Source organism: Eurytemora carolleeae, unplaced genomic scaffold (assembly GCF_000591075.1).
Source record: "Eurytemora carolleeae unplaced genomic scaffold, Eaff_2.0 scaffold421, whole genome shotgun sequence".
Lineage (NCBI taxonomy): Eukaryota > Metazoa > Arthropoda > Copepoda > Calanoida > Temoridae > Eurytemora > Eurytemora carolleeae.
Window position 1 is genome coordinate 35,210 of NW_019396311.1, and position 15,694 is coordinate 50,903.

At 31.6% G+C, this 15,694-nt stretch overlaps 1 protein-coding gene across 1 annotated transcript in view; it reads right to left on the reverse strand.

Moving 5' to 3' along the window:
• LOC111700697 (GTP-binding protein 1) overlaps positions 1–15,694 on the reverse strand; it is a 48,023-nt gene that overhangs the window by 16,924 nt on the left and 15,405 nt on the right. Inside the window, exons 3-11 of the mRNA XM_023471701.1 lie at positions 12,147–12,205; positions 10,000–10,135; positions 7,680–7,779; positions 6,835–6,885; positions 5,350–5,405; positions 4,243–4,332; positions 3,101–3,181; positions 2,887–2,940; positions 2,018–2,108 (exon numbers count right to left, since the gene is read on the reverse strand). Of these exons, the coding sequence (XP_023327469.1) occupies positions 2,018–2,108; positions 2,887–2,940; positions 3,101–3,181; positions 4,243–4,332; positions 5,350–5,405; positions 6,835–6,885; positions 7,680–7,779; positions 10,000–10,115 (639 nt within the window). The 5' untranslated portion in view covers positions 10,116–10,135; positions 12,147–12,205. The remainder of the gene's footprint in view (positions 1–2,017; positions 2,109–2,886; positions 2,941–3,100; positions 3,182–4,242; positions 4,333–5,349; positions 5,406–6,834; positions 6,886–7,679; positions 7,780–9,999; positions 10,136–12,146; positions 12,206–15,694) is intronic.

Sequence of the window (15,694 nt, forward strand, 5' to 3'; positions counted from 1 at the left end):
GTTAGAGAGTTAAAAGATGATATTTCAAATTAAAGTGATTTCATCCCTGTAAAAACCATGAAACTTAAAAAAAGATGTTTCTCTAGAAGTTAACTTTCAAACCCACACATAAAAACCTATGTTCATAAATTTCACATTTGGAATCAATACTAGCTGGAGTGCCCGACGTTGCCCGTGGAATTAAAAATTTGAAGAAAAAAATGTTGATTTTTTTGTAGCCCATGTTAAACCCGGATCCCTGGGTTCCCTATTAAAAGTTCAGCCCAATTGGTCCAGCCGTTTGGCCAGCTATAGAGAACATATATACGAATGTCTTGTTTTATTATATAGATATAAATGTATGATTATATATCAATAAAGTGATCTCTGTTTGGGTGTTTGTTTGTTTGTTTTTCCGATCATAACTCAAGAAACTATTATTGACCGATTTGCCTCACATTTTGATTGGGGAGCTTGAGAGAACTACGGATATTTTATATGCTTAGGTTTAAGATTCTAAGATGAGTGAGTCTGCTTTTATATTAAAAAATAACGAATACAGCAATTTAAGACCAAGCACAGATAAACGGCGGGCGCAAAATATGAGTAATCAGGGCAACGTCGAGTGCTCCAACTTGTTTTATATATTTAGATTATCTTAGATTGTAGGAAACAAACACAAATAAAAACAAGTTTTTCACCTCAGACAGATGATTATTACTTTAAAATTATTTTTTTTCTCCTTGTGCTTAGGCAGGGGTGTATATATTTTTCAGAATTACCCCCCCCCTCCCATGGGGAGGAGTGGGTGGAGATTTTTGATAATTTGGGAGAAAAAAAAGAAAAATTGGACATCATTAGGTAATTTTTTAATACTCTTTGATACTTTTTACCCAATAATTTTATTTTTTTCCCACATTCAGCGAATAAAACCATCATAAAAAGCATAAATAAATTCTGGGGGAGTAAAATTTCAAAAAAAGGGGGAGGGAAGAAAAATGAATTTACGAGAAAATATACACACCCCGGTACTTAGGTCCAGATCCAATGGATCTGCAACAATTTGGCATCCTGAACCCCGATCCGGATACAGAATCCAGATCCGGGTACAGAATTCATATCCGGATATAGAATCCAGATCCGGATACAGACTCCAAATCTGGATACAGAATCCGGATCCGCATCAAAATTAAATTAATACTATGCACTAATTTATCCTTTGTCACCTATATACTATAATTCAGTAAATAAAACGGAACTTGAAGAAAAATAATTTTTAAATAGAGGGGGAGTGTGTTTTTACCCACAAAAATAAAAGATGAGAAAATTTTAAGAAATCGTAAAAAAATACAATTTATATTTTCTGGTCTTAAAATTTTCCACGATTAAAGATGAATAGTTTTTAATATCATATTATTTTCTTGTGAAAAGGAATTCTTTTTATCTAAAAAGAACGCAATAAGCAAAAACCTTAAAAATTCGCTTCCAGGAAATTCAGTATTTAAGAAATTCCCCAATAAGTTATTTATTTTTCTGCAAAAAGATCATTTAAAAAAACATTTCCCCCTTTAAAAAAATTATTTTTCCTCCAAAATTAATTTTTTATTTTGTCACCCATTGATCATTTATTTCCCCCCAAAAGTTCCTTTTCAGTAATAAAAACCTACCAAAATCTGTTTCCTTCCCTTCCTTCATAGATTTTAATTTATAAAAAGACGACATTTGTTTCTCGGATAATTTTAGTTCAATCCACATAAAAAAAGTTTTCAGCACAAATGAATACTAAGTCAAAATAAAATCATAGAAACTAATTTGAACCGAAATTATGAACACATATTAGTAAAAGAACTGCAAGGGGTCCATATTGTCTTGAAAGAATATCCCCTCCCTTAATTAAAAAATAAAAATTTTAAAAGTTATTTTTTAATACTTTTTCCCAAACTTTAATTATTGTCACAATTCAGCGAATAAAACTCTACAAAATTGATTTTTAAAAAAAGGGGGGGTTTCAGGAAAATAAACACCCCTAAACTCCTACCTTGATCCAGTCTAAGGAACCATGATCGGGTTTATTCACAACTTTTCCTTGGGAGTCAAACCCGAGAATATCATTTCCAACACTAGAAGTCCTGAACAATATTCCAGATAGATTTTAAGGGACTGTAAGCAATATTTTAAGGGACTGTAAGCATAATTTCAAGGGACCCTCCATACAAAAATACCAATGCCTGATTCACAACCGTAGCCTTGATGCGTAAGATAACATTTTTTCTAACTCAAAGTGTTCAATTTCTGTGAACAACATTTTTTCTAACTCAAAGTGTTCAATTTCTGTGAACAACATTTTTTCTAACTCAACGTGTTCAATTTCTGTGAACTTTTCCATTGTTTTTTTTAAGCAACAAATGCGGAAGTAGAAAACTCACAAATGAACAAAAACAGTTTTAACAAAAAAAAAATATGCATTTCTAATTCATGCTTGATCAGACAAATCTTTAAAGGGTACCGTTGTAAATCGGGCATTGCCATCGTTGCATGGAGGGTCACTTGAAATAAGATTTACAGTCCCTGTCAAGGACGGCGTCCATGTGCTTCAGGGGTACTTTTCATTTCAAGAGTTAATGCCCGATTCACAATAATATCCTTCTAAAAATGAAGAAGATATCGCTCATGTTTCTATTTTTAAGATTTTCATTCCGACCATTTCCTTCTCTGCCTCTCCTGCATGAATCCTTAAGTCACCTTTTTTTAGAAACTGTAGAATTATAATTTTTAGATAGAATAGCACTTTTACTTTCATAAAAAGAAATATTTAGAGTGCAGTTGAGGGTCATATTCCCAGCACTACTGAAGTGGAGATAATTCTTTAAAATATATACCCCTAGATAAATTATCGAAGAATTATACCTCCCAGTTTCTGCCTCATGTTTATGCCGGAAAAGTTTCTGACGAGCAAAACCTCTGAAAATATAGAATTAAAACAAAAGCCAAACACAAAATACAAACTTAAATTACAAAACATTACCTAAAAGGTTTTTTTAAACCATGGCTATGAATAAACTCTTTTATTTCTTGTCTACAGTCTCTTAAAAACTATTGTTTTCAGCTATGCTTGACTGACCTGCCGTTATCCAGCTCTCCGTGGGTCAACACACCTAGTAGAGTACTCTTACCAGCATCGACATTTCCTACCACAGCCACCCTTCGCAAAATAAATCAAATGCAATTAATTCAAGAAGAAAGGGATTGTCTAATAGCTCCTGGGTCTAGTCAGGGTATGCCATCACAAGATCAATGACATATTTAACAAATAAACTGAACATAACACTTTGCCGCACTTAGATTTTTGACGCGCAGCACTGTAAAAAATAAGAACAATTATTTTCAACTTTCAGCTTTCCCACAAACCATGAAATTTAGAAGACGACATAATGGTCATCTTTGATCTTTGAAATAATTTGCAGCATACATTTTTCTAACTTTCATTTTTGTGCTTTAGAAATTACCAAAGATATGAAACATTTCGTTCAGATTTCGACAATTTTGGGATTATTAAATAAATTGAAATTTGAACGCAATCTTGAATGCAAATAAAATAAAGACCACATTTTAGAAATGCAAGGACTAGGAGAGTTTTGTGATTATTCTTTTGAGAAGTTACAGTGTAGTTTGATGAACAAATGCCGCAAAATATTTCAAAACGACCTTATTGTCGTCTTCTAACAGTCACGTTTTGTGGGACAACCTGTAGTTCCCCACTGATATTAATATGAATTATTAACTAATATCTGAACAATAAATGTCGAACCGAAATTTTATTTTCTACAATGCGGCTTCTAAGACAAAAAAACATATTTATTCAAAATCCCATCTTGAATTTTTTTTCCAAAACAAAAATATCGTTTTACTGTAAAAGCAAAAAAAGAAAGAGGAAATTTAATGATAAATCATAAAGTTTGAGTCTTATTTGTTCTGAACCTTAAAATCATACCCTTTGTCATACAAGTTTAGAGAAAAATGTGGTTTGTTGATATCTTTATTTTGTCGTAATTTTAAAATTTTAAATGACCTATGTCCGATACACAACGAAACCCTTTGACAGTCATAAATGTGGAAGAAATCGTTGTTTTTGAGGCTTGATCAGTGTTCTAATATTTTATCAAAAGCAAAAATGCGCTGGTCACTTTTAATAGAAATCAAAATTGAAAATAATCAATTTTCAAGAAGATGAATAATGAATATATTGTAGTATGTTGTAGGAACCTGATCTCCATAAAGTCCTTTGTGTCTGCTCTTCTCCTGATGAGGTTCACCACCGACTTCTTTCCGTTCTCCCCCACCTTCTCCCGTAGCCTAAATTAAACATTGTAGAGCAAATATAGTCTTACTTTAAGGAAGAAATCCGCCAATATCGTCTTCTTAGTCAAATAAAAACTTCGCCAATATAGTCTTCTTCGTCAAGGAATAAATCCATCAATATCGCCTAGACCTCGGTTAAGGTAAAATCCACCAATATCGTCTTCCTCACCAAGGGAGAAATCCACCAACAAGATGAAATACTTTAATATCTGCAAGTCAGAAATTTCGGATTCAGGAACCAGAGAAGACCTACTCATCTTCTTTTTTCACACTCGTTCTTCATTATGAATTTCTATACAGAAGCAATAATTGTACTTCTAAAAACCTGATTTTTTCCAAGATAATAAATAATAATATTATTTTCCATTTTTGATACTTTATGTTTCAAATAATTAATTAAAAAATTTCATTAAAACGTTTTCTTTTAGTCGAAACTTAATTGACATCAAATCAAGATAATATTCCTTTCATCATCCCAGATAGGTCAGAATATTTCTATCAAGTAAACTTAATCTTGAACGCTTGATCTCGATATCCAATTTGGGCACTTACAAATTTGAGAATTAATGCTTGATTCCTCAGATCGTAGGTCTGCATAAGATGAAGATCAATGCTTGATCCCCAGATTTATAAAATAATAGTTATAACTTCAGAGCTGGGAACTTTTGAATGGTGGATATCGGGATTAATTATTGATCCACTCTTTCTTAATCTCGAGATTAAATAATGCTTGTTCTCCTCTTGTTATCAATCTCTAGATGAATCAACCGATCGGGATTAAGGATATCACATTTTAAAGTTTTCAGCTCAGGTTCTTTATAAAAAGAAACTAGTAATAAAAAGGGCTACTTTTAAAAGTGTTATTAAAATACAGGGGTGTTTATTCAAAATATTATTTATCTTTATGATAGACAATTCAGTGCCCATTTTGATTTTTAGGGAAAATACAAAAAAAACTTAACGTTGTATTTTTTATTTCAAAGACAATCCCATTAAAGAAAATGAAGTCACCTGACGCAGTCTGAATCCAATATTCTGCTTATACTTTCCAGGGTGGCTTGAGACGCCTTGAAAAACACTTTTTAAAATCTTATTTAAAGGGACTGTATGCGTAATTTCCATGCGAAGATAGCAGGATGCCCGATTTACAAACGTACCCGAGAAACCTTAATCTGATCAAAAATGTGGAAGATACCTTAGTTTATCTGACTTATTTTGCTTCAGGTAAATTAACTAATTAGTTGAAATGAACTAATTATATTTGCGGTTCTCTATAAATGCCTCTTGGGGAATTATCGTGCAGAGACAAGGAATGAAATTGACAGAAGTGGGCAAAATAGTAACGTTAATCAATTGTGTAACGTTTTTAAACTGGGTTCAACTTGATAACTTTAAAGCAGTATTTAGGATCCGGATCCATTGGATCCACAATATTTTGATTTCCTGGATCCAGATCCGTAAAAATATACTGATCCGGATCCAAGGGGCAAAATATCAACAAAACTAAAAAAATGTTATACTCCCCAAACCCAAATTAAAACTGTTAATTTCCTAATCATTGGTCATAAAGTTATAGCATAAAAATAAGCGAAAAAAAAGAAGAAAAATAATTTGAAGACTCTTAAAACTAAATCATTTTAATTTTGTGGTTCTCTATACAAAGCCAGACGCGGATTTAAGGTGCAGAGACAAGGAATGAAATTGACAAAAAGTGGAAAAAAGGTTCTAGTGTGAATTTTTCACTTGAGATTTCGTTAATCCGTAATTTGCAAGATTAAAACTAAAAAACAGGGTTACTCAAGGTTATAATCCAAGGAAAGTTAACTGCATGTGTGTATACTCTGCGTACATATTGAAACCAGTTCTCTCTGGGCGGGATTTAAACAAGAATCAGTGTTTGTTTAATATACGAGGAGACAAGCATTGAATTTTAATAATTTTGATACTTCGCATTAATAGCTTCCTATGACCAGAATATTTTATTGATTTTTTATGCGAAAGATAAATTCCATGTCGGGCTTCGACATCCGTCTTGTGTTTACATTACCGCCTAGAGACAGTACACTGCAGTACAAAAGATGCGTACACCTATGAAATAACTTTCCTTGCATTTCAACCTTGGAGTTACCCACAAAGGATGAGATTGTACACTCAACCTGAAACTCTTATAAAGGTAAAATTAAATCTTATGCTTGAGAATTAGGCAGAGAGAAAACAATTTTACAGTTGCAGGGAATTATGAATATAAGGAAACAGGCAGTATAATTTCTCTGTAGTCTCATCCCAGGGGTGGATATTTTTCAGAATTGGGGCGGGGAAGCAATTTTTTTTTTTTTTACCCAAAAAATCATTTATTTTCCGCATTTCAACGGAAAACTCTAATTTTTTTTTGCGCTCTACAGTCTACACAATCATATAAGTTCTGGGGAAAAAAATGATTTTCTAAAGGTTTTTTTTAGGAAAATATACGCCCTTGGGGAAACCCTGTATATCTACCTCTAGATCCTCCTCTGGAAGACCTGTATCAGCATCATCTCCAACTCCGACCTGAACAATATCATCATTAAGCATTATTAATCCCTTGTGACAATGTTATTTTATTAACCCGGTGTCCTGCATGGAGAGCCTGTCCCATACGCGTTTTAACCATTTCAACGTAATGCTAGACATTAAAAGCAATTTTAAACCATTTAGAATTATTAGTGCATACAAAAATAATTGCAAAATTTCAAAAAAATGCCATTTCTTCGCTAATGTCGTCTTCCTTTTAAATTATCAAAAAATCATTATTTCTTTGAGAAATAGATAACTTCAAATGCGAATTCTCAATAAAAATACATTAACAAATATTGACAAGTATCGAAACATTGCTTCTGATGTCTAAAATTGTGTTGAAATGGTTAAATCACATAGGGCCGAGGTAGGCGCTACAATCTACATGCATGACACCGGGCCTGGTTTTGAAACACACAAGAACAAAAAAAAATTTATATGACGTTTCAAAAAATACAATATTTTCTATTAGCAAAATTTCCTTGATTTTTATTAATCTTTTTTTTCATTAAAGATTTATAATAAAAACATGATTCTCCCAACTCTATCTGAACAAGAAATCTTATCATTAAAAATTAATTATTTTATATTGTAGTTTTTCTAATAAGTGACTTTCGGATTTAATTCTCTAGAAATGGAGGAAATTATCTTGAAAACTGACAATATCTGCTATTATTAATAAGGAGTTTAAAATGGTAAATGTACAGGTACCTAGGTGAATCGAGTATTCCTCTCTTTATAAATGAAGAGTTTCTTGAGAAAAAAAAACAGTCCCTTTAAATGCATACCTCGAAAATAGTTTCTCCTCTCCCCTCCTCCATCAAGTTTCTGATTTTTGTCAAGATTAATTCATATTCATCCTCAGTCGGACTTACTAGAGCGGTGGACCTACAAGGATATCATTGTGAACAGTGCTTACTAGAGCGGTGGACCTACAAGGATATCATTGTGAACAGTGCTTAAAGGGAGTGACCGGCTATGTAAGGTAGTTGAACTGAGTATGCAGTGTTGTTGAAAGCTTCTTTCGGCGTTCAAAACTCCTACTTTGGGAGTAGATACGTTTTCAGAATCAGTTTATTTTAAATTACTAAAAAAACGACGACGAAAAATAAAGTAAAAATCATACAATTCAATTTAATTCAATTCAAGAAGATAGGGAAGTCCCGTGGGCTCCTTGATCTAAATGGGGTACGCCATCACGATCCCGTCTAGATCAAGGCTTTTCAGCCTGACATAGTTTAGGCCTAACGTCGGGTATCACGACCAAATTTGAGCCATGAGTCCGGATTAACTCCTTCCACCGGTGAATTACCAAACAAACTATTTCTAGTATCAATTAAATGCCGGTGGATTGAGTCTCCCTTCCGGGAGTACGGGATACGCGCGTTTACTATTATATCATTATATGATCTGATAGGATATGATATTGATAAGATATGATAACGAGAAGACATGATAATGATAAGATTGAGATTTTTATCAGAATTTGATTTGAAATGTAATTTGGCTTATCATTATTTGAAACCAGTGTAAAGTAATATAAATGTACATCTTCATTTGCAGTGTTTAGGATCCGGATCCGGTCGGATCCGTATCATTTGGTCGGATCCGGATCCGTATCAGGAAACGTTGATATGGATCCGGGTAGCGCCAAAAATTAACCAAAACCATGGAATAAATAATTCAAAATGGTTCGTAAATGTATTATTTACATGACAAAAATTTTTCAAAATTATCTTGAATAATTTAATGTTTACATTTATATAATAGTAATGACGACATTTTTAACTTTAGGATTACTATAGTTTATAAATTATAACCTTGCATAACATTTAATAAGGAAAATCCGATTCACAGAATCAAAAGTTACCTCGGATCCGGATCCGTATCAGGATCCGGATCCATCATCACGGATGCGGATCCGCGGATCCGGATCCGAATCAAAATGATATGGATCCGAAACACTGTTCATTTGACTTTGACCTGTATTAACCATAACTGAATACTCAACACCAAATTAGGCATGAAATTAAAACTGTTTAACCAGATATTGCCTCAATATTAAATTGTACTTTGATGAAAAAACATTTGAACCAACATTAGCTCAGTATTTATTTTATCTTGCATTACTATAACCAATATTAACCATAACTGAATACTCAACACCAAATTAGGCATGAAAAATTAAAACTGTTTAACCAGATATTGCCTCAATATTAAATTGTACTTTGATGAAAAAACATTTGAACCAACATTAGCTCAGTATTTATTTTATCTAGGAACATATTTCTATAGAGAAATTTGTCAATAAATCAATGCTAGAATCAATTACTTCGTTTTCATTATTATATTGAATTTCTTAAATTTCTTTGAAATTATAATTATCAGATTTCTTAAAATTCTTTAAATGTCGTCTTTTAAATAACAATTCCAGAAAATATGCAGAAAATCTTTGTGAGTAATGAGAAACCAGAATAATGAGAAAATAGAAACTAATAATTAAACAAGATTACTTATTTTCGATGATAAGATTAATTTTTATTTTCTCATCCGGTTCCTAAACAACTAATTAGTCTACTGTTTTCATTTTTTTGTCGTCGTTATTTAATAATTCTAAAAAAAAACGATGCAGAAAAATATTGATATCTTTTTATTTTTTACATTTTGAACATACGTTCTTAGCTAAATAACTAATCTAACTTACGTGCAAAATTTCAAGAAAATAGCTTAAAAATTGAATACGTGATCCACTGTTGAAAAAGTGTGGCTTTGGTTGGGAAATGTGGACATTAATTACCCTAACAATTGTATGACCTGGAGACAAAAACTTAGATTTTTAAAGGACAGTGGAAAATTTCCACTGAAACGGTCTGTTTATTTTCAATAATATTTTTTTTTTTTTTAGATTTAAACATTTTTGAATTCAGTGTTTCAAGACGAACTTTTTGATACCCATTCTGAAATTTTGCTTGCACTGCAATGATCAAATAAAGTTGTGAATTTGGAGGTAGAAAACATTACATTTTTTACTTTAGTATAGAAACTTGCTTCAAGGATCTCAACATTTTTATTAAAAAAGTGCCCAATAGCCCCACCCTTAGTATAAACCTGTTTATAGTTGAATAATCTTCATTGTCGTCTCCGTCCTGAAGCAAGGCAGCCGAGGCAAACAGCTGCGCAGCTTCTACGCTGCTACTTGGAGTCTGATCCAGTAAATGCGCCATCTTACGTAATCTTCAATCTACTAAAACATGTAATTTTAGTAAACTGAAATACGTAATCTTGAATCTACTGAAATACATAATCTTTAGTCCACTGAAATACGTAATTTTTAGTCCACTGAAATACGTAATCTTTAGTCCACTGAAATACGTATTCTAAAATCTAAAATACGTAATCTTAAATCTAAAATACGTAATCTTAAATCTAAAATACGTGTTATTGAATCTACTGAAATACGTAATCTTTAGTCCACTGAAATACGTATTCTTAAATCCACTGAAACACTAAAATGAGTAACCTTTAATCAGCACTAATATGAATATTCTTTAACCAACTAAAACGAGTTTTCTTTATTCTACACTAAAATGTGAATTCTTTTATCCACTTATACGTATTTTTAATTCTCTGAAATGCGTATTTTTCATCCCCTGAAATGTTTTTTTTAATCCACTTAATTACGCACTTTTTTAATCCAATTAATTACGTATTCTTTAATCCACTTAATTGCGTAATTTTTAATCCACTGAAATATGCAATCTTTACTCCGCTGAAACGTGTATTCTTTACTCCACTAGATTGCGTAATCTTAAATCCACTGAAATACATATTCTTTAATCCACTAAATTGTGTTTTCTTTAATCCACTAAATTGTGTTTTCTTTAATCCACTTAATTGTGTAATCTTTAACCCACTGAAATTATTCTTAAATCCACTGAAACACTAAAATGCGTAACCATTAATCAGCACTAATATGGATATTCTTTAACCAACTAAAATGAGTTTTCTTTATTCTACACTAAAATGTGAATTCTTTTATCCACTTTTACGTATTTTTAATTCTCTGAAATGTGTATTTTTCATCCCCTGAAAAGTTTTGTTAATCCACTTAATTACGTATTCTTTAATCCACTTAATTGCGTAATTTTTAATCCACTGAAATATGCAATCCTTAATCCACTGAAACGTGTATTCTTTACTCCACTAGATTGCGTAATCTTTAATCCACTGAAATACATATTCTTTAATCCACTAAATTGTGTTTTCTTCAATTCACTTAATTGCGTAATCTTTAACCCACTGAAATATGTAATCTTAAATCCACTGAAACGTGCTTTCTTTAATCCACTAACTTGCGTATTATTTAATCCACTTAATTGCGTAATCTTTAAATAATCGACTGAAATACGTAATCTTTAATCTACTGAAACGTTTATTCTTAACTCCTTTGGATAATAGTTCATATGATCATTAAAAAAAAACACTTTTTAATTTTCCAAACAATTTTTGGAAACCATAACAGCCATTTTCTAATAAAGGCTCAGTGCCCCCAGCCCTAATCTATTTGTGCACAGTGATATGGAGTGGATAGCGTTTTGGTTAGATTTTTCAACTTCCCAGTTTCAAGGGCGTATTATATTGATTACAATTGTACTCCTACTTTTTTTGCAAAACAGAAACTTTAACAAGTCATAATTATATTCTGGACCTTTGTCCTTTTTTCATCTCATAGAATTTAAGTTTAAGTTGAGTTTTTTTATTTTCAAAAATGTGTTTTTCTATCTATAGATTAAATAATAACATAACAATGTAATAGAATGTCGATTTTTTAGAAACATGTTTTTTTCCTGCCAGTTTTGTTTGTAGGAGAGATAAAGTAGTACTTGCAAGGAATTTGACTATAGGTGTACCTTTAAATAATCTTAAACTTTTGCCTAATATCCAAGAAGCCAAATGTTTTGAATTTACAGTTAGATTTCAAAACAATATTCTTAAGTTTACTTTTGTGAAAAATATTGAAACATCTACAAAATACGTACTTTTTAATTTTTGCATATATTTTCTGTCAGGGTCAAAATTTGACATATATATAAAATGTTGAAACATTTAAAAGTGGATAGCGGGGACAATAAAATGGACAAATCGGACACTTTCTTGTCCCGGCTCAGTCGGGGCAATAAAGTGGGTTTTGTTGAGAAAGGAAAATGATGTGAGAGCCAAAAATGTTTTAATAAATGCGTATTTCATTGACAAACCTGATATAACTTTTATCCTTGGTCCTTGCTCAATGCTAACTTAACATTTGTAATTATATCTGAAATGAAAACTTTTTAAGCTACTTTTCTCAGAAATAAAGTTAAGTATGGCGTTATTTTGTTAAGAATAATCAAACTATTTTTTAAATTTTCAGAAATCCAGAAAAGCTAAAGGATTAATGAGATTTATGAGATCGTATAATTTTTTAACAACATGTTTTTGTAAAAAAAATTTCCTAATAAGACGTAACTTCAATTATTTAAGAGGAATTTTCAGCATTTCCAGTAAAAAAAAACATTATTCCGTGTAATAGAAATAAGACGTAAACTTTTTGAGTGCCAACATAATAAACCTATTTTTTAAATTATTTTTCAAAAAAACTGATTAAATGGATAAAAACAAAATTAGATGAATTTCTGGAACAAAGAAGATCATTAAGTACTTACCTTTCATATCCATAGTTAAAGAACTATTAAATAGGTTAACCCCACCCCCTCTCCTCAGGGTGGAGAATTATTTTTAAAGATTTGGAAATGGAGAGAGGGAGGAAAAAATAGACATGAACGTGTTTCATGTAAATTTTTACCACAATTCAAATTTACTAAAATAATTTTTTTAAATACACCTGCAATTCAACGAAAAATAAACTCTAAAACCCATTCATTATAAACTGGGAAAAAGAAGATTTTGTTTTTAAAAGGGCCTACTGAGGGAAAATGATTTTTAAGAAAATATATAAACTGCCCATTCTTTCCTAGTCCAAGACCACAGAAAGACTGCGGAACCCCTTTACTTTTACCAGCTTTCCAATTTGCTATTTCATAATACTGTGAATTTGTTCATTTAATTATGATGAAATATATGATTAAGTTTAAAATCCAGAGAATAAGACTTAAAATTATATTTAACATTATACTTCAAATCACTTTTAGGACATTACTAATAATATTTGGAGATGGTGAAATTACTTACTTAAAATAACATTCACAGATGGTGCATTATATTACCTAATGTTGATATTCAGACATGAATAGTGCAGTATATCACATAACGTTAATATTCTGAGGTGGTGCAATATAATACACAATGTTTATTTTCTGAGATGGTGCAATATATCACGTAGTGTTGATATTCTAAGATGGTGCAATATATCACATAATATTGATATTCTGAGATGGTGCAATATATTACGTAATGTTGATATTCTGAGATGGTGCAATTTATCACATAATGTTGATATTCTGAGATGGTGCAATATATTGCATAATGTTGATATTCTGATATGGTGCAATATATCACATAACGTTGATATTCTGAGATGGTGCAATATATCACATAATGTTGATATTCTGAGATGGTGCAATATATCTCAAAATGTCGATTTTCCGAGTTAACGCAATTTAATGTATTGTTAGTACTCCGAGCTGATGCAATAGTTTGCTTATGTTATATAGAGATGATGCAATATTAATTTCCATGATGAATAGAGATGATGCAATAAATAATTGTTGTCAATTCTTTTTCATCCAGACCTTACTCACCACAACACCGGAAAATGACAGTAATGCAACTTTAATAGCTATCGTGTCAGTCGTGCAAAGGACTAGACACCTTTTATCATTTCAGTCCGTTCGTTAACATTTGTTAAATTAACGAAACGGATTGACCCATCACTTATCGATCGTTCGTGATTAAAAATAACTTAACAGTTATTTTTGTTCTTTAACAGAACCTAGCAAACAAACATGGATTTTTTTCCGTAAAATAAAGTAAGAAAATGACAGAAATAATGTTAATTCTATGACGACGCTTTATAAAATTCTTTTGTCGAGATTTTAGTGATTCTTAAAGATTATTTCTAAATCCAGGTTATCCAAAGATCTGCTCAGGCGAGTATTAAACATCTAGTGGACGTCGGTGTATCATAAATTTTAAGTGGATATAAAAATTTCAGAAAATCGGAAAGCCGAAACTCAAGTCCCAAAGGAAACTACAACTTTTCTCGAATACAAATCTGCACTACAGGGTTACCCACAAAAGATGAAACTGTAAAGAAAGATGTAAGCTCAAAGTTACAAGGAATTATGAATCTAAAGAAACAGACAGTGTAAATTCTGTACATCGTCCCTGAAGTCTCATCCGGTGTTGGTAACCCTGTACGTTTATAACTGATACATAGTTAATATTGGTTTTTGATCAAGTTCTTAAATCTGCTGCGGAGGTTATAATTTAGATTTAAAATAGAATTTAATCAAATTAAATTTTTCCTGATTTTTTCGTCTCCGTCAACTGAAACCATTGTAAAAAAGTCTCATATAAAGAAATCATGGTTTAGATCGAAAAAGTATTTCAATATTTGTTTTATCTTCAACTTTTAACTCAGGTTTTTAAATTTTGGACTCAAAAAGGGTAATTTTAAGTAACTAACCCTTACTGGATAGATGGGAATGCAAAATTAACAACGGTACCCTTAAAAACTTCATCGGATTCAGTAAGAATAAGATACTGATGTTTCTAATTTTAAAAACTGATAATTTTCACTTGGTTTTTTTTAGAAAACTGACTTGAGCATTACAATACAGGATTACATAGGGATTATAACAAATACACCCATTTTCAACCTAGAAGAACGACAAGGTTTCAAAGATAACATCATGAATCGGGCATTGCCATATTTGTGTTAAGGGTCCCTTAAAATTACGGGTTCAGTCCCTTTAGTGGACAAAGCTTAACAATCCTTTGACTTTCTCCTAAATTAGTACAAAGCAACATTTCTTTTAAAGAAAAGTAATTTCACGTGATCCATAATTTGAGTGGCATGTATGATTCACAACGGTAACCTTAAAAGTTAATCTATGGGGTTAAGAATGAACGTCATATCATGTTTTTATTTTGAAAATTGATTTTGCTCAATTTCAGTTCTCTCTTGTTCAATGAATTACGGATTTATGATTGCGAAACAATGGAGAAAATTGTCAGAATTAACACGTTTCAAAATATAAAATCGACGATATCACCCACATTATAAAGGTCCCAAGAATAATATTTCTATTTGAAATTGAAACATAAGTCCCCAAGCTGGATAACGGGTTCGAAACATAACCTTCCTAATAAATAAAAATTCGGCACGTTCAGTAAGTTAACAACTGGACGTTTTTATGAAAACCCGGATCCTTGTTAAGTTTGGCACTTTTGCAGCAATTCTTAGCGTCCTGGTGTAATATGTTAACCGCATTACGTATTCACTTATCATTAAATGCTTAGCAGCTCAGGGGTGTGTATTTATCAGAATTACCCACTCCCACTATCTCCCATCCGGGGAGAAGCAAAAAATGAAAAATTCTACATCAAAAGGCATCTTTTGCATTCTTTTTGACACTGTTCACCCAAATCAGCGAATAACACCCAAAAAATGTTATAGCATAAATAACTTCAGGGAAATGATTTTCAAAATGGAGGGGGGGGGGAGACAATTTTTTTATTTTAAAAAAATGCAGGACATTCCTGGCTTAGTTACTAACAAAACCTTGAAAGCATTGATCGACAG